Source organism: Ixodes scapularis, unplaced genomic scaffold, assembly GCF_016920785.2.
Source record: "Ixodes scapularis isolate PalLabHiFi unplaced genomic scaffold, ASM1692078v2 PGA_scaffold12__126_contigs__length_90152505, whole genome shotgun sequence".
NCBI lineage: Eukaryota > Metazoa > Arthropoda > Arachnida > Ixodida > Ixodidae > Ixodes > Ixodes scapularis.
This window is the reverse complement of record NW_024609838.1, coordinates 42,441,190-42,460,364: the sequence shown is the minus strand read 5'-3', so window position 1 is coordinate 42,460,364 and position 19,175 is coordinate 42,441,190. Positions and strand designations below refer to the sequence as shown.

The 19,175-nt window shown below is 45.2% G+C and overlaps 2 protein-coding genes across 4 annotated transcripts in view; both read right to left on the bottom strand.

Annotated features, from left to right (window-relative positions):
* Window positions 1-3,208, bottom strand: part of LOC115321098 (L-gulonolactone oxidase) — a 44,464-nt gene extending 41,256 nt beyond the window's left edge. Inside the window, exons 1-3 of one of the 3 annotated variants that reach the window (XM_040206365.3) lie at window positions 3,090-3,208; window positions 2,857-2,958; window positions 1,892-2,017 (exon numbers count right to left, since the gene is read on the bottom strand). In XM_040206365.3, the coding sequence (XP_040062299.2) occupies window positions 1,892-2,017; window positions 2,857-2,958; window positions 3,090-3,095 (234 nt within the window). In that variant the 5' untranslated portion in view covers window positions 3,096-3,208. Of the gene's footprint in view, window positions 1-1,886; window positions 2,018-2,683; window positions 2,703-2,856; window positions 2,959-3,089 lie in introns of those variants that run through there. The other 2 variants (XM_042289544.1, XM_042289545.1) reach the window with 2 other exon arrangements.
* A 1,971-nt stretch (window positions 3,209-5,179) lies between these two features.
* Window positions 5,180-18,200, bottom strand: LOC8023658 (cyclin-dependent kinase 10). The gene is made up of 15 exons (XM_029974363.4): window positions 18,004-18,200; window positions 17,805-17,877; window positions 17,638-17,709; window positions 17,466-17,568; window positions 16,927-17,008; window positions 16,579-16,646; window positions 16,307-16,359; window positions 15,214-15,283; window positions 15,036-15,095; window positions 13,310-13,433; window positions 10,780-10,829; window positions 7,681-7,770; window positions 7,544-7,596; window positions 5,403-5,484; window positions 5,180-5,334 (listed from the first exon to the last, which is right to left on the bottom strand). The coding sequence occupies exons 1-14, from the start codon at window positions 18,097-18,099 to the stop codon at window positions 5,414-5,416; spliced, it is 1,065 nt and encodes a 354-aa protein (XP_029830223.1). The 5' UTR covers window positions 18,100-18,200; the 3' UTR covers window positions 5,180-5,334; window positions 5,403-5,413.
* Between the last annotated feature and the right edge of the window lie 975 nt (window positions 18,201-19,175).

The window sequence follows — 19,175 nt, the reverse complement described above, 5'->3', positions numbered from 1 at the left end:
AGACGAGTGAGATGTTCACTAAGTTTTTGCACAAAGTGTGCCAAGTTTCATTAAGACAGCAGGTGTGAAAGTTATGTTTCTAACGAATAAAGAAATACAGGCAGACTGGCTACTCCAATTTTTGACCCAAAATGTTGTGTTATAACCGGGCTGTGCGAAGTGCAGATTTGGGCACACAGGTGCTTGGACTTGACAATAACATGATACAGCACTTATTAAACCAAAAGAGATGGCATAGGGAAACCAGGTGAAAATTTGGTTTGGGCGACGTAACTCATTGGGAACCGGTTTTGACCATGAAAGGGCTGTCAAGAGTATACCACTCGTCGTGGGAGGGTGAGACTTTACAGGTAGGAAAGGACTAGTCGACTGTACTTACAATTGAAACAACTTTACGAAAGGTGGGTCCAAAACCGAGAAAACAAAGTTGTCGGCCAACACACGGTTTGGCCGGCCATTGTGGTCAGCTGTTGTGAAATAACCTGCAGTGCGAGATGCTGATTTTCGGCACACAGGTACTTTGACATGACCGTAACTTGACACAACACTTATTATACCAAGAGGTGGCATAGCGAAACCAGGCGGAAATTTAGTTTGGGCGGCGTAACTAAATGGGAACCAGCTTTGACAGTCAAAGGCTGTCAAGATAATACCACTCATCGAGGGAGGGGCACACTTTACAGGTAGGATGGGCCCGGTGGACGGTACTTCCCGTTCGAACCACTTTGCGATGGGTGGCTCTAAAGCCGAGAAAAAATATTGTTGTCTACAAAACTTGGAGTGTCAGCGTTTCCACATCCAAAAGAAGGCTAATCAAAAAAGAAAGCACACCACATAAACTTCCGTAGTCAAACGTCGATTCTCTAATGATTCCGAGTTTCATTGTAGGTTTTCTTAGATTCATATTTGTCACTTTTTTTACCGTTCGAATCTTTCTTCATGAAGTACAGATTGCGTGCCATACGATGGGGACAAAACTTCTTTAGAGGGCATTCATCCAACGAAATTGGCACTGCATACCCGCGAGTGTGGGATGGCATTTCAGTTCGTCCCATCGGCGCTAACACATGTAGGCGTTACTGGTATGAAAACAAACGAAGAGCGCAAAGCGGCAGTGTTGAATATGTCTGCCATGCCGACACAGTGGCAGACATGATCGGGAGACCAAACTTATCGGGTCGTACGGCACGGGTCCATCGTTTTCGCTGTCCCACAAAACATTGGCGAGGTGAAAAACTGTGGAACTATATCTCCACGAGATACAACGCATAACTATTGAAGTACTTAACGACGCAGCACCGGCCGGCAGCACTTCATGCTGTGAACTCAGCGCAACCGTACCGCTCCGACCTCAATGCGTACGGACGTACGCGGCGTGGTTTCGGTTTCGTTTTCTCTGGGGTTCTCACTGCCTACCTTCGGTAACGGCCGCGCGGCGGCGCGCCAGTCGCGTCGCACGGAGTGCATACCAATATATGTAAAAATAGCCCGAGCTTGCACCACGCCTCATTGAAACCGCCTAGAGCTCACAGCATGGCGGCGGCCAAAGCAACAATTTCCCGTTCAGCATCGACCGCCTTTCCCTCGGCGCAACGCCACCACCAACTGGATATGGCTTGAGGAAAAAACAAACTTCTAAAGCAATCAATGCGAAGCTAAAAGTTATCTTTGTTTCTTGCATGTGAGACTCCAGCGTTCCAGCAGAGAAGCTTGCTTCTGCCTACAGCAATAAATGCACAAAAGCTAGTAGCAGAGTTAGGGACAGTTTGCGTGCGCATCGGACTCTTCTTGACAACGTTCTGCTGCCACAATGCACGACGGAAGTACACAACATAGAAAAGTCTTTATTGTCTGTAACGTACGAAAGAAGGAAATATGAAACCTACCTCACCTCAAGCACCTTGTCCATGCTGCGCATGCTGATCATCACATCCGAGGTGCATGCAATGTCTGACGGGGAATAACCAGCACCAACCACGCGGACCTTCATGCTACGTTGGAGGGCAAACTCCAGCACCTGGTGGATGGCAGACGAAAAGAGACCCAACTTGCATCTCATAGCACTATTTGAGCACAAAATTAATTGTGCACAAATAAATGATGAAATGACTAAGATTTTTATGAGTTAAAAGAGAGACCTCCCTGAAAAATCCGGATCATTTTCAGAAGGGCAGGAATGAAAGAAAAAAAGAGGACTTTTAGTGATGCTGAAAATCATTTTGTATGTTGGCATTTACAGCATCTGAAATATGAATCTGGAAACAAACAAATGAATTCAGTGATCCTAGTCAAAGGCTCCATGCAGAAGTCCGTCGCACTGCCTATCTGCTGTTTACAAGCATAATGGTTTTAACCCCAAAGCGGCTCTCGCCTAGAAAAATTCACACGCCCTTGAGCATTTCAAAGTTTATGTTACAATCACACTCTATGTAACTTGCATATCTGTTCATGCCAGGCATCATTTGGTACTTCATTATGTTGCTGAAGAACATAGGTACCAAAGAGCAACCAAACAGAAACCTGTTGATTGATCATGTTTGTTTGTTTATTTGGGTATGAAGGGAAAGGGGGGAGGGTGCAGGATTGATTCAGTATTAAGTAGCACCAAAACCCTTTTGCATCACTCCAAAGCTAGGCTAGGTGGCGCAAGTCGCCACCTGATTTAAAAGTTGCAATTGCATACCTCTAGAAATCTTCTTTTGTACGAGTTTTTATGCGATATTTGTTCATTTGCGGTGCGTCACACGACCACCAGTGTTCAGGTATTCCCCCTGCTTTTGAATAAATATGGAAAAAAAAAAAAATCCTTTGCATTGAATGACAAACAAACGCAGCTACGGATAACTACGGACTTACCTCACATAATTCATCTTTGCTTCTGGGAGCAAACAAGTACTCGGGCTTGCAGGAAAACGTTTTAGACCAGTTTTCGAACGTCACCCCTTTGATAGCCGAAATCTGAAACACGTAAAAGCTGATCGGTGCGAAACGGGCACTACGCAAGTTTGGATAAACAACTTCGCCATCACACACGTGAAGCACGCGAGCTCTTCATTCTGAGAGGTCGGTGAAAATACTAGATTACTTACGACCATCGTAGGTGTGTCCGCAGCAAAAACAGCTGCAAGTGGAGGAAGTAGAGAAACCAGAGAATCAGATGCAGGCAGCTTTGCTGCTGATAAGTTCGCCGCTTTCGTTTGACCGCAAACCCCGCAAACAGAATCTAGATGATAATGATGTAATTTTAAAACCAAATAGAGAAGCGTACTCTACAAGCTTTCTGAGTTGAGGTGTAGCTTGTGCCCTCTACATATGATTGAGTCTGTTTTTACATAAATTATGGCCTTCAAGAATTCTGATGCTTATATTCGGCTTTTACATGTATAATTCGCTAAAAATAAAACACTAATTTCAAAATTTTTTAAATCTAGCATTTTTTTATTGAGGTGCATGGCAAATTAGACATCCAAAATTGAAAGCGCCCCATCGCGACAAAATACCACGCAGAGCACTCTGGGAACTAGTTGCCGAATAAGTTTCGGTTTCGATTGAGCAGCTTTAGTTCATGCTACCACGCCGTGACCGAATGCGCTGCTTGCGTTTCGATTATCTGACTTCCCACGAATCTACAATAATTGGTCCCCGACATGCCGGATATTGTGCGTGCGTTTGCAAACGTGGTAAAACGTGGCTTCTACTTCGTTTCAAACTTAATATACAACGCTGTCAAAGCTACTGGCGTGAGCGCGTAGCTTCATCTATGGTTTCGTTTGCGCGAGAACGCGTGCAAATGACCTACGAGATCAAGCCCCATGCTCGCGCCAGCAGCTTTGACAACGTTGTACACTAAGTATGAAACAGAGTATACTCGCCTCACCCCACGAATGTATCCTTGAGCCCAATTTTATTAATCCTGTCTAGTACCGGTGAATCACAATTGAAATATGCTCACCTTGAGCTCTACACGTATGTATTTTGCTTTTCCAAACATCCGCATCTTGTTACTTCATCGGCAAACAACAAGCCGCATCTTTGTTGAGCCCAACGTTGGCGCATGCACTTTTAAGAGAACGGAATAAATTTAATTGAGCTGACTACTGCACAAGGTACTCTGAGATTTTCCTCGTGTCATCATATATTTCCCACTTAATGTTTATGCCGATTGGAGATTAACTTTTCGCAAATGCCGAGATTTTACCGACGCCCAAGATCAGTGTCTGGAATTGTCCAGGCATACTTAGTCAGGAAGAAAACACACACATTATACAATTGTAAAATGCGCTGTAAATCATTTAGTTCGTTTGCCGCACCGCATAAGGGTTCACGCCCGTATACGTGCCGTCCGGCAAACAGTGCGACATTCTTCACGCAAGTGCTCGACTGCCGCTTTGTTAAAAATGGTTTGTACGTGCAAATACGCCCATGTGATTGCAGGATAACTCCATGAGCATACGCGATATTGAATTTGTAGAGTGGAAGCGGATGGGGACTTCAAAGGCAACATCTCCAAGTTTTACCTCATGTACCCAGGCGTAGTAAGCAAAACTAATTGCAAAAAGGTATATTCCGACAATGCACGCACAAAACAAGTAACAAACTTTCTGACCAGCAACACTAATGTAAAGGTGCGAGCTCAGTGTATGCATACTTATTGGTTGTTACAGCGTGTTCTTGCACACAAGCAAGGTCCCAGAGCTTCACAGCATTGATATTCCCAGCACTGGCTTGCCCACATACCTACCTTGAAACGCTAACAGGGAGGCTCGAGTACTACAAGCATGTGTCAAGACAAACTTTACGTAAGGTTCGAGCTTGTGCTAAAGCTTCGAGGTCTGGCTATTTAGCTTAGTTTAGAGACGAAAAACAATGCGCTCGGGACGAGGAAATGTGAAACAACGGCTGTTAATAGTCCACGCTCTGTGAATGATCTATCAACGTCTCAATCGAAACCGAAAGCATGCCTCTCTCCTCCCTGGCCAACTAGTTGCCGGAGTGCAACATACAGTGATGAATGCAGGTTTTTTAGGAAGGACTCTATTTTTAGTACTAAGAATCATAAAATGCAGGGGAGAAACGTAATGCAGTTACCCTTTGCATAAGGCATCTTTTCCAGAAGAAACAACCCAGTGAGTCACACATGCAAGCTTAGGAGCAAACTATAAATGAACAACAAATTTCGTTGAGAGTTATTAATTCTTTACTTTTTCCATATGAAATGGGATTCATTGCTTCAGATAAACTGGTAGAAATGAAATGATGAAATTGTGCTTGCACGTTTTACCCAAGTGCAAACCACCCCAAAACCACAGTGAAACTTGAGTTCCTTAGACGTCCCTGTGAGGAAAAAAAAGAAAAACTTGAATTTCATTGACAGTTGCGAGGCTCCAGTACAAATGTACTACCTCTATTGTGGTCAATTCGCCATTGCAGACCGTTTGAGGTTCCTGTGCTGAGGGAATGATGGCATCAGTTCGGCCTCACATGCTGCAAAAAACAATAAAAAGGTGTCCATTAGTTAGGAAGCTGACCTCCCACTGAATAAATTACAAGGCATCTACCAAGAAAACTAAACCGTGTTTTTTCACTGCAAAAATTAGCCCAGCATCGTCGTATGCTCAGACTTTGCCTGAACCCAGCGCCAGCGGTTAAGATAAGATACCACAGTTTCAGGTTTTAACATTTACCCATTCATAAGTTAAAAGTCATATACACAGGTTTTTAATAAAAGAAATGGCGATCAGTGGTCAGTGATCGAAGTCAGTGGTCAGTGACCACAGATGGAGATAAAAAAAATGCCTGCGACCGAAATCTTATTTTCTTGTTGAAAATCTCCCAAAAAAGCCACCATGCAGATTTTGAAGCAGATAACATTTGAATTCCGATAACTTGGTATCTTATCCCAGCTGACACTATTACATTTATATTGAATCTGAAACTTTGGTAATGTATACTAGTTTGTTTTTGCGGTGGGAAAAACAGGGCTCATTTTTCTCAGCAGATGCCCTATACTCTTCAAACATAAGTTTGAAGATAAGTTTGTACCTTAATAATTCATGACTATATTATCTTCATACAACTAGTAAATGGAATCCCTATTTCATAATGTATAAAATTTTAAAATTATTGCCAAAACAACTTGGCTGCTTAAGTGGATTTCAGCAGTGTCATCCATCGCCACTGAAAAGACTGCCATACAGCCCTCCTATAAAATATTTTCTTAATATATTTACTCCACAATAGCTATGAGATACTGTAAACAATTTAATTTCTGCGAGGATCTATCTTTTGCGAATTTAACGACTCTAATCATTTTGAGAAAAATAGAATCTCCAAATATGCTTCCCTGTTGTATCCAATACATAGTATACTAAACTGACTCACAAAATTTCATGCCCACGGAACATTTCCGAAAATAACGCATCGTCGAATCCGCGAAGTATTGAGATTGCAAAAATAAAGTTGTTAACGGCATACGTTGTAAATTTAAGTTAAAAAACCAGCAAATGCAAAAAAAAAAAAATGTATTATTAAGTTTTGTTTTCCCGGGGAAATGATACCTTTTGCATTCTCAGTAGATGAGAACGCATTTCTTAGATGCGATGCCAGTGTCGTGACGTCGGTGAGGTTGCAAGCGTACGACGCGACAAACTTGATGCTTCACGAATTTAGGAAAAACAATAGACCCTTTCCAAAATTGTGAAATGATGCATAGATTATGCACAGCCACCATTAGCTAGTTTCAAAGCTTCCGACGTGAAGCACGCGATTGGTTCCGAGTTTGCGCCGAGCACCAACATAGCACTCGTGCGTGCATTTTGATCCGAGTGCATCCCGAACGCCGGCGAAGCGCTCGTGCCCAAAGCGTCTCACAGTGCGTGGCCAACTAATGGCGACCGCACATAATCTATGCATCATTTCGAAAAGGCTCTATTCAAGATTTACGCCAAGAGAGGAAGTTACAAGCCCGACTGTGCATTACTCTCAACGTCCGGAAGATTGCTCTCAACGACGTCACAAGCGGTGGTGTCACAAGCAACCTGCAAGTGCTGAGACATCGGTTTTTGATCACCACCAGGGTGCCTGGAAAGCATCTCTGACTGGAGCATTTGGCTTCCCACACCGTCCGTGCGTCGCAAGACGTCTCGAAGTGGCAACGAAAGACGTCGCAAGAACCGGCGCGTCGTGCCGTCGAACGTCGCCAATCTCGCGGTTTGGTCGCGCAAGTTCCGGCAAAACAGACCAGGCCAGTGCCGCCCGACGTTGTCGCGGCGTCCCAACTCGTCGCCACAGGAGTTTCCGTGGACCGACAGGCCGGCACAACACTTTTACGGCGGCGTTGGGTGGAAATCGAGGGGCCACGTTCGAGGACGTGGTAAACACGCCGATCAGCGATGCACCCAGGGCACCGTGATCACCGCTGATGGCGTACCGATTGGGTCGTTTCAGAGAAGGCGTTCCGCGCGTCATGTTTCCCCCGTTGCGCTTCGAGGCTCCGCCGGAACGGAAATAAAACACCTAATTATTTGCGGCCCTTGGGACTTACGGAGGGGTGGCTCCGAGAAGTAGGAGCTCTGCAACGACTCTTCGGCGGTTGCCCTGGAGGGATAAAAGGGAGCCGTCGAGATGTCGCCATGCTTGTCAGCCAGACTCTAGAAATGATGGTGGGCGTGTTCTACGTACCTCTTCTTGGGGTCGTACATGAAGAGGAAGTTGAGAAGCCGGATGCCGGCCGGCGACAGCCAGGGAAAGAAGTGCTTCAGGTTGTTGTAGCTGCGCAAAACAGAGAAGGTCCGGCAGGGTACGATTGGAGCCACTTAGAAAGCTATGTACGCTTGGGGTTAGTACAATTCAGCCATTCTGTTGTTGTCGTGTAGTTGCTGTTGCTAGAACCGCTAAATATGCTATGCTCAGACTATTAGCATTCCATTCCCCGGTCATTTTATGGACGCCGCCATTTAAGTGCGGAAAGGGGCGGTGCAACAAGTTTTGCACTTTGCACAGATATTGCTCAGAACGAATCCCCGACCTTTCTGACCTATGAAACAAGCCTTTGTTTTTCACCCCATGCAACAAACAATTGTGAGAAAAAAAAAAAGAAAGAAGAAAAGCAGCATTAAGCTTTTTAACTTGCGGCCAGAGCAAGCGGCCATATGATCTGGAGCCAATCATATGCCACCAATCTTGATTGTAACCACGTGCTGGGGTTGGCAAGACACAGGACACGCGCCGAGTTTCAGACATTGTCATGGTTCGGCTACTGCCGTCGTTGCAGCGATTGGACACGTGCCGCTAGCTTGAATGGCTGTCAAGCCCAAATGGATCACTCATGCAACCAGCTTGAATCCATTCTCTGAGCCGCTCTCACATATCGTCACTGGGGGACAACGCCGACACTGCGACCTCCGAGCTACGTCATTGAGTTTTGCGAAACAAGACTGAAAGAAAACGCTTGCTTTTATCCTTAAAATTAAGATGCAACAAAAATGTTTCTTTGTCAGTGGCATTGCGTGCGAGTATACTTGGGTCCCACTGGTGCCAGCAAGCGCATGTAAAGTGAAAAACATTGCAACCGAATATCGTTGCACCAACCCTTTAACGCAGGGCAGGCGCAATTGGCAATAAAAATGAGACTTCCGGAGCTTTAGATACAGTTTTGGAAAGCTCGGGCAATATTGCTTTGCTCAGTTGCGGGTTGTTTTAACATTTCTTGAGGATGAAAAGCCGGTTCCTGTGGTTTCAGAAAGAGCTTCAGATAACTGGCAACAATTTACACTAGATAGCTGAAGCGTCATGACTCTGAAGCGCAACCTATCAAGTGGCTCTAATTGTCTGGATCACGTTCGAGCACAGCCGGTTGACAAGGAAACTGAGCCAGCTCAAACATGAACCACTTTCCATGGTAACGGGCACGGTACCATCTAACCAAACATGGTGAGACAGCACAGAGAAAAGCATGACAATACTCTGGCAGCTAAAGCTGCCAAATACGGTAGCCCTCAGTTTGATGAGTCAGCACCTGCCAAGGAAAGCTTCACAGCAATACATAGCTGTGTTGCGAGAAAGTTCAGTCATGCAAAAACGAGTGGGCATCAAACACAGTCGCAAACACATTTTGACAGTACTTTGGCCATACATGACAGAATCGTTGTATGTACAGTATGTTCCTGGGTCAGTAAATCTCGGTGCAGTCGTTCATGCTCCGAGACTCATACTGCAACCTCCGAAGTGGATGCAACCGCAATTCATTCTCCTCCTTCACCTTCTCTCCTTATTGCTTGTACAGGGGTGGAACTCATGAAATGTACCTGGGAGCAGCCACGGGAGCAGCTGAAACAGCTGTTTTGGAGCAGGTTGGGAGCAGCTAAAACTACGTTCTGGAGCAGGCTAGGAGCAGCTCAGATCAGTTTTCATTGCACTTCAGCTTGCGTCCTAGACAAGCACGGGAGCAATTTCAATCGTACTTAGCAGAACAGATGAACATGAATGGTTAGGGACCTAGGTAGATGGGATAACAGTGTAACAGATGCGAAAACTTGAAACTTTGTGAGCCTTAATGAGAATCAAAAAGCCAGTACCCTGTTTCTCAAGATAGCGTCCTTGATATTTTCCGAGTGGCTTTCAGCTGCTCAAAATGCAAACCAGCACTGCTTATCGCACAACCCACACGTGCTTGACATAGTAATTATATGTGCGAACCCCGTGACGTGCGCAAGCAATGGACGTGCAGTTGCACGGAGGAACAGGGCAACAAATTTCGCGTTTATCCTATTGTGCAACTCGATTACGAAGCAGCAGACTACGATTAACGAAGTTATCGTATTTGAAGCGATAAGCAGGAGCAAGGTTAAAGTACGCCGAGCAGATCTATCACTCGCAAACGAGCTGCTGGCCGGCAAGGTTTCGGATCGGACCGCGTTTCAGTTCAATCAAATCACGATTTATCTTGCGAGAATGCGGTTCCAACTTCTAACGATGAAGTACTGAAAGGAATATCTTGCTCATTTGTTTTCAACTGGCTGACGTCCGGATCCCGGGCCGCAGAGCCTCAGGCAATCTGACGCTTAACGACTCGACCTCACCTCAGCCGACTTGCTTAACCGCTTATGGTTGAAGAATAACAATCCAGTCGCAGGTGGTGTGGCGCTTAAAATCCGAGTTTTTTCGCGCGCTTCCGACTCGGCATACACAGGGAGAATAAACAGAACAAAGGATTGCAAAGGCCGACCAGGCTGAACGCGGTCATTGTTGCCAATCGAGTCAATAAAACCGAAACCAAGACAAAATAAAAAAGTTTCTTGGCGCACGTTTTGCGATCTGGCGCATAATGGCGCGAGGTATTGGCTGTGGCGCAGTTTCTGCAACATGGCGCAGGATGGCGCAGACATATGCGTCTGGCGCAAAATGGCGCAAATGGCGCAGCCGTTCCACCCCTGCTTGTAACAATATACCGTTTGAGCTGGAAAGCCATTGGTTGTCGCTATGATCACATGATCATAGCGACAACCAATGGGAGCGAGGTGCCACCCATGAAGGAGCCCTGATGCGGCGAGGAGGGTGCATGTGTAACACGAGTCTGTAACGCCACAGTACAAAAGCATCACAAAAGTGTAACGCTTTTGCACGCTTCACTTTTGTGTCTCGCTTTTGCGTCCCATGTTCTCACCAAGTTGGCCTCGCCAAAAACATATTCCACATCAAAAGGAGCACAAAAAGGCAAGCAGATGCCCCACACATGGGTGACAGAATTCACTGGATACAAAAAACAAGAAAAACGCTTACGGCTGCTGTTTCAGGGTGAAGTTCTCCAGTGCGGGCAACTTGGAATAGCCCTGGAATCGGAAGATGAGCGACGTGAAACTTCAGCTTCTGAGAAAATTGGCACCAATGACTGAAGAATAGGACGGCGCTAAGAAAGGCTATACTGGCTCAGTGATGGAAGCAGTATTTGAGCCTTTTGTAGCAGGTTCTGTAGCATTCAAAATATTGGTATGGCGCAGCCACTGATGCTTTTGGAGCAGATGGAAATGAAAAAAAAAAGTGATTGCATATCTAAATGAGTTTGTCTGTGATAATGATTGCCAGTTCCTTCTTTCATACTAGAGCATATTACATATTACTTATCACATTTCGTGCTAAAAATAAATAGGATGCAAAAGAAACAGATAGCCTCCTTTTTTTAACTAAGGCCCTGGTCAGAATGGGGTCCATTTAAAATGGGTGCTAAAAATGGTTGTAAAATAAATCATAGCCCAAACCTTCAGTTGCGATAAAGCTTCCTTCCCTCACCGTTCTAATCTCGGTAGTTTAATTGGCCTGTAAATATAATTTCTGCAAAATGTCAGCAAAAACCAGCATATCCGCTAAACCAATAAAAACACGTCCCCAAGTGTTTTGAACGTGCCAAACTCAAAACTCTAATATCATAAACTACAAAAACAACCACTGACAAAGATTATGAAAGCCTACAGTTCTGCGTTAAATGTGAAACTGCTCTTCAGAGGCGTTGAACTAGAGTTAGGTAAATCAATGTTCGCTGCTCGTTCATTCGACAGCTGCACAAGAACAACCATATTTATTCAAAATAGAGACCCATGTTTGTTTATTATTATCTTTTGTTTTGCTGTTTTTTTTTAATTATTATTAGAGATTAATCTACAATGAAGTCAAAGAAGTTCGATCTATAACAATTATGAGAGTGAATTCCGTGTCTATAGCGCTAACTCTTCAACAGGTCAGCCGCCGCTCCTAGCACTCCGGTGCTAAGCGGTGAAGCTCAACGCATACACGCTCATGTGTGGCGAGATGTAGTGAAGGTTGACGGAGCGGCGCAAGTGCCACGGTACTCTGAAGTCACGGCACAAAGGCATGTGGCAGACATGATAATTCAGTGATTTTACCAGGAGCACAGGATCCTGGTTCAGTCTTATCACATTACGTCACCATCCTACTATTTTGCAAAGCTTTCTCGAGACTTTTGGTTTCTGACCTCGCGGACATGGTCTGGTAATTTAGACAATGTCGACGATCAACCGGACAGCGCAACGACCGGCCAAAGCGATTGACGAACAATCCCTATACTTCGTTTTACCTGAAGTCGACGCTACAGCCGACTATACAAACCAATGGGACCAATCAAACAGCACAAAAGCGCGACATCACGGCATTCATCTCCGTGTACGTGGTTTTTCATCGGCTAAACCAATCGGGTGCAGTGAATGCCCCGAGCCTCGTGCTTTTATTATGCGTGCTTGAGGTTGTATGCGTTCGAGCTTTCGATTGTGCTCAGACCTGAGATGAAGCAAATTATATGGCGAGTAGAGACGCCAAGAAATATATTTGTACCTTTTTTTTTTCCTTCTACTTTCTCTAAATATTAGGGCCGATTAATATTAAATTATTTTTATATTTTGCTTTAGGTCCATCTTGGCACAGTTTTGGCGCAATTATGAGCGAAAATGAGGCATTGGCACGAGATGTAGCACACTTTCGTTCAGGGCGCAATTTGGTGCAAATGGCGCAGCACTTCCATCACTGCTGGCTATAACCGAGTAGTTCATCAAGAAGAGACCAACCCGGTTCCACTATTCATTATACTCCGTTCACCCCTAAGCCAGCAGTGCAATGCAAGCTACATGCTCCTGTGAACCAATCATCTGTCTATCATTTGCCACGTGATCGTGCTATTGCTCATACCCATGTGCAGAGAGCAAGGTCAAGTGATGAAAGGGAGGCGGTTCATTGGTCCCGCCGCACTGTCAGGTTAAGAGTGAATGGAGCAGTGCCACACTGCCTCTTTGCTTTAATAAGGTACCGGTATAGTGGGTGTTTGGCATCCACAACCAAAAATGTGGTCCACTTTCTCATTAATTTTTTTGAAAATCAATCATAATTTTTAATTGAGTCAATGGTAAGTTCTGAAACTTTGGCATCTGGTCCCAACTGCTAGCAATGCAATCAGGACGGAGACCAAGAGTTTGGCAATGCATAGTTTACTTTCATGTCTAAAAAATGCAGTTCTTTTTTGTACCTAACACCAGTTACTTAGTGAAAAATAAATCTACACTACCAACAGTTTCATTATATCGGTATATATCTTCAAATGCCTCTTTGACCATTTCTTGTCTGTAGTCGTGTGCACCGAGGGCAGCAAATATCATGTTATGACTTCTCTTTCTCCCGGATTCGCGGCATACATTCCAGTTGCAGATCAGTTTCTGCCTGCAATTTTGTGAGAAACTATACACCCCAAAAACTCTAGAACGACGAGCCATTTTGGGAGCAAACAGGAAAAAAGCCTGAAAGTGCTCACAGGCCAGATCATGTCGTTGGGTGTGCCGAGCAGATCAATGATCAGCTCAAGCTGATGTATCTCGCTTCGGCCTGGCAACAGTGGCTTGTGGAGCAGAAGTTCACCCAGCACACACCCCGCAGCCCTATAAGGAGCAGACCATACAAACATAACGCTTTGCGACGCCCGCCAGAATTGCAGGTGGCACACGCTTTGATAGTTTCGCAGTCGGGTATGAAGTGCGCACTCTTTTCCTAAACCGGCTAAACCGACAAGCAGTGGTGTCACTAGGGTTAGCGGTGGCCCGCCGCGATGACACCCCTCCTCTACCCCACCCCTCTTACGCGACACCCCCATGAGCTCTGCATTTGGAGCAGTCCGCCCCCGGCCGCCGCCCAGCCAGTGGCACACTTTGAACTAAAGTCACCAGATACTAAGAAATAAGCGTAAAGCTCCTCCTATGGTCGGCATTTCGGTTCATGGAATGAGCAATTTCTCCTTGGCCTTTCCATTCTTGGTGAAGCAATCTAAGCCCCCGGCAACAGGTTGCTTTATAAAAACATTTTTTGAATACCGAAATTTTACCAACACGCTGGCAAAGCAGGCACACATCTTCGCACCGCCACCACATGCAGCGTAGGTGCTTGGCGGCATCAAAAATCATTTTCTTGCCTCGAGATACACAAGAATGACAATACCATTGTACGAGATCTGTGCAGATAAGCATGATTGATAAGTTGATTGCATGCACGGTCCCCAAGACGCTTATATTGGCAAGAAACGCTTTCGGCACGGTGACGCTCCATTGCGACCTTGGCGCGACTGGTTTAGAGCGACTCTTTCGAAGCTTCGAAGGTTTGAATGGATCGAAATTGACTGAAACCGATCAGCCAATCACCTCACGAGGTTTGGCCATCTGCATGTTAGCATCTGTTCGTGTCCGGCTAGCAGGAAGGGACGGCCATGGCGCTACTTTCCCAGGATCCGGTGACTTCACTCTGAACAACACCAACTATAGTTGGTGACATGTTAAAAACGCGACAGATGCTCCTGCACCAGCATGTGCCAGCTGCCTTCCATTGGGATTTGGTTGCACATGCGTCAAAGTGTTTCAAGGGCAAGAAGCTTATGCAAAGCGGCGAAGCATTTACTAAGCTTTTAACCTGCGACCGTTCGTTGGTTCTGCCATACTAATTATATTTTAAAACTTGCTTACTCTTCCAGCCCAAGGGACTTCTGAAGAGTCCAACGTAACCTTCCCCCACGCTGGTCCTCTGGTTTCAGTTTGACTACCATGCTTGTTTTTCTCGTCATAGTCTGCGCAACTCTGCAGCAAATCATTAAATGTCTCTGTACTTGCATTTGCTCGGAACACAAGCCCACAAGACTGATAATAACAGACGGTACTAGCTCTTACATCTATTTCGAGCTTTTTTTCTTTCAAACTAGTCGGTCCTGAAAGCTGTTCTCTTGCAAGCCAGAACAAACTTGATCCACGTTGCGAGCAATCCGTCAATATTTTTACTACCCTTTACTGCTCGAGGGTAGTCTAAATAAACTGTGCAGAACACCCGCAGCACAAAGACAACCATGAATATTTTGCTCGTAGACAGAGCTGCCTCCATTGCTTTAAAGTGGACTGAATTACAGCAGAGTAACCCTTTGCATCGAACAATAATAGTGTAATAATACAGCAAAAAAAACTGGATCTAGTCATAAAAAAGAAATAGAAACGCGAGGATCTCACCAAATGTCGATGGCCGTCGTCTGCGTCTTGGCCTGAAGCAGCAACTCTGGAGCACGGTACCTAGAAGACGGGAGAGATCCTGCATCCTTTGTCTCGCAAAATCCAATTGGCACACACCCAGCTTTTAAGTGTCAATAGAGGAAAGGAAAACCATTACTATGCCATGTAAACGACGTACCAGAGGGTGACGACACGAGGAGTCATTGGCTTCACTGGCAATCCGTACTTCCTAGCAAGCCCAAAGTCGGCTAAGACGCCAGAAAGGAAAAAGAAACACATTTAGACACTTCGGCCGAACAGCAACAGCCAACCCTGCTACAAATGAGGCAGGCCAAGTGAGCACATTGTGAGAAGGGGACAGTGGCCCAATGTCCAATAACATACGACGCTTTGGACAATGTCGTCGGCTGGAAGACAATAATGCCCTGTCTGCTGACGTACCACTCACTGCACGTCTCGCAGTAACGTGTTATGTCCCGTCTCAACTCTGAGGCTAGCTTCGGCCAGCAACAAGTATTTGTCCGTATTGTCTAAACCCGAAAACTCCAAATCCAGAAAACTCAACGAAACCCTGCATGAAACTTGTACATTTAAGAGACTGAAGAGTATCTGGCAATGTCGAACCTAAGATTTGTCCTTTCTCTTGAAGCACTCTCCGATGTGCACAGACAGCGAGGCACCTTTTCCGGCAATCAAGGTTTCCCTTCGTGAGCCATCATCGTGCCCTCTCTCCGTCGGGATGAAATAGAGGAATCGCATAAAGCGGAACATTGTCGTACACATCCCATATCCCAATTTACGTTAACAAGTATCATCCTGACAGTGACGAAACGAAAGGGTAATTAACCGAATCCTTGTCTACCGAGAAAAACTACCAAAATGGTCCGTCTGACGGTCTAGTTGGGCAAACAATACAGCACACACATAGTGCAAAGGACTAGACTTTACGGAAGAAACAGAACAAGTGCTTGTCCTCTGTGACATTTGCACTTCGCAGAAGAAGATTTTTTAACAGGATTCACTCGCCGTGTTGAAACGACGACGAGCATTTGTTTGCACCACAGCCTTGAAGTGACCTGTAGTGCAACGGTGGTTCTAAGTAGTGGCTCCACAGTTTAGATTCAACCACGTGATTGAGCACGGCAGAGTTCCCCACTACTTGCCATATATGCCATCAAACAAAAGAGGCAACATTCCAATTTGTTTCATTGCCAATATAACTTATCAAAAGTATGTAGAATGCTTATGACATCAGTCTGGCAGAAACAAACCTATCTTGAGGCAGCCTTTATCGGTGAGCAGCAAATTCGACACCTTGAGGTCCCTGCAAGATGTTGGGAGAAGAAACATAGAAAAACAAGGTTTTAATACCCAAATTGCAGTACGGACAAACAAGCCTGCAGGCATTATGCACACTTTCTGAATTTTTGCACAATGGTATGCCACGGGCATTACTGCCTGCAAAGCATGACAGCTTCTATGGTTGCACTGCAAGTCTTGATCTCGTTGTTGGAAGAGATAGGCTTCAGGCCCAGCGTATTACCTGTGTACGATGAAGTTTTTGTGGAGGTACTGCAGTCCCTTGAAGAGCTGCATCATGATGCACTTCACCTAGGGTGAGAATCAAACACAAGTTGGAATCTGACCAGCTTCCAGAAGACTTTGTGCCTCTGAAAGTCTGTCTCGTCAGCGACGAAACAAAGGTGATGGTAAGGGGCTCTTAGGTGTCCTGTTGCCAGTGTGACTTTGCTACCTTTCATATTTTCCAGAGTACACATGCACATTCCAAAGCTCGTGCAACACCAATACCGGTTATTGTAACTTCCAAGCGCTCCAAAAGATAAATTTCGTGCTATAGAGGTGCCCAGCCACCAACGCCAGATCAACCCACCTGCGATTCTGAGAACGGACTCTGCATGTTGTCCAGAAGGCTCGCCAAGTCTTGCTCACAGTACTCCATCACAAGAAAAATGCTAAAAAGAAAATATGCACAAAACAACACCTTGTTTCGTAATAAGTTTTACAAAAACCCATCGAGCAACATTGACGATCGCCATTTTTTGGGAATCACTTTTAGCTTGAAGTATCCAACTAGACCCGAGTTCAAGCTGAACGCCGAAGCAGCGCTCGTGTTCGCTATGTGCTCATGGTTTGTGCCCAAAATATAAGACCTTGGGTAAGTGGTGCAGCAGCTACTACAGTCTGTGACAGGTTAAGAACTTGGTAGGCGCCCCTCACGCTTTAAAAGCAGAAAGCTCACATTCGAGGTGAAGCATCTGCTCGGGTCTTTAACCCGTCACCGTCTATAAATGATGCGCACTTTTGAAGAGCGCCTAAAAAAAGTTTGAAAAGGTGCTTCTCAAAAGCGCCTTTGGTAAACGGTGCACATGTAGCCCACATTAAAAGGCACGCAATTCGGCAGCAGCGCACCTGTCGAGACTTTTCCCAACCGCAACTTCTTTGAGGTTGACGATGTTCACGTGCTGGATGTTAAGCAACAGGTTGATTTCACGTAGACCGCTCACGGGTATGCCTACGAAGAGCAATGAGAAGCGATCGTTAAACCACGCGGCCACATCGCGCTTTTACGAGACGGCCGTACCATCTTTCTCTTGCTCCATCCGCACTTTCTTCATGGCCACAATTTCGCCAGACTTGAGATCGTGCGCCCTGTCTGTAGGACCAAGCACGATTAGCAAACCAAAACACACTGCGCGACGGAAAAGTGGACTTTGGAAAAGCCGCGGCTCAAAAACGCGCTGCACTTACACACAATGCCGTAGGTTCCTTCCCCAATTCGATTCAATTTCTCGAATTCCGTCACTAGACGACATCTCCCTGGCTGTTTTAAGAGATCATTTTGAGCAAATCATAAAACACGTAGACACCAGACACAGAGCGGTGAGCACTGGACGCTCAAACGTTCGCTGAGCACCATCAGGCAAACGCCATGAATGGAACCACTTACAATGTCCTTGTCGGGGACTTCGAAGAATTTCCCAGTGGATAACGATGCTAAAACCACTTTTTTCTCGGGTGCGGTTTGGTTTGTGCCAGTCTCCATTATTTATGTAGTGAAATCAAAAGCACCCCTCAGAATATCAAGGTGCGTCTGCTTTGCTGTAAACACTTGTGCGAATGTATGGATGGATGGACAAATAGTGTGGAGTGTGGATATCAGTGGATACCAGAGCCGTGGTGGTACGGATAAGACCTTTGAACTAAAAGGCAGCTTGCGCCATCTAGCAAGTGTTTATTTAGGCTTGTTTCAAAGAAGCATTTTTTTTTTTTGTAATTAACGTTGCATTGTAATATAATTGTTTTTAATTATTTTATTTGGCAAAAAGCGTCTCCATATAAATGTCGAATGGAAGCGTCATAGTATCACTGGCATTGTTTCACAATATTCACGTTTACGGACTGTTGTTCACGGGATCCACGTAGATTCGTGGAGGGAAGAACAACAGTGTCCACAATCTTGAGCATATACACTTCTTATTCCTAGTCTCAGGTGCTCAAAATGTTGAAAGTTTACCCAGTTCACCAGCTCGCCTGCACGTTCTCCGTTACTTATTCTAGCAGTGCTCACTGTTAGAGGGTGCATTGTTAGTGCGGAGGCGTTCATCATATAGTGATCAATTTTACTTGTTTAAAAGCCACGATTAGAGCCATATGGTTTCCTCAACAAACTGGACGTGGTCAGCTTGCTCAGAAGCACACCTTGATCAAAAGAATCAAAGGTGACATCACATGATCACTACGGAAGTGCAAGAGCAACAGCACAGGTTTGCGATGCTAGCCCAACGAGCTGCTTTTAGCCACGGACTATTCAAACCACTCGTTCCCACCTTAGAACAAGCAACACAGAAAAAAAAAATATGTATATATATATATAATGAGAAGACACCACACTCTTTCACACACTTGTGATATATATATTTATTGATATACAATCGTTGTTCTTTTGCACTGCAGAAATCCCGTTACTCCCGTCGTGCTTTGGCCAGCTTTCGCGTGCGCTCTACGTAAAAAGCTCACGCCGGAGGCAGAAGAACTGGACAGCTGCTTGCTGTTCTTATAAACCTTTAATCCTTTTATTATAGACTTAATGTTAGCGTAAACAGTAAACACTAACAAGAA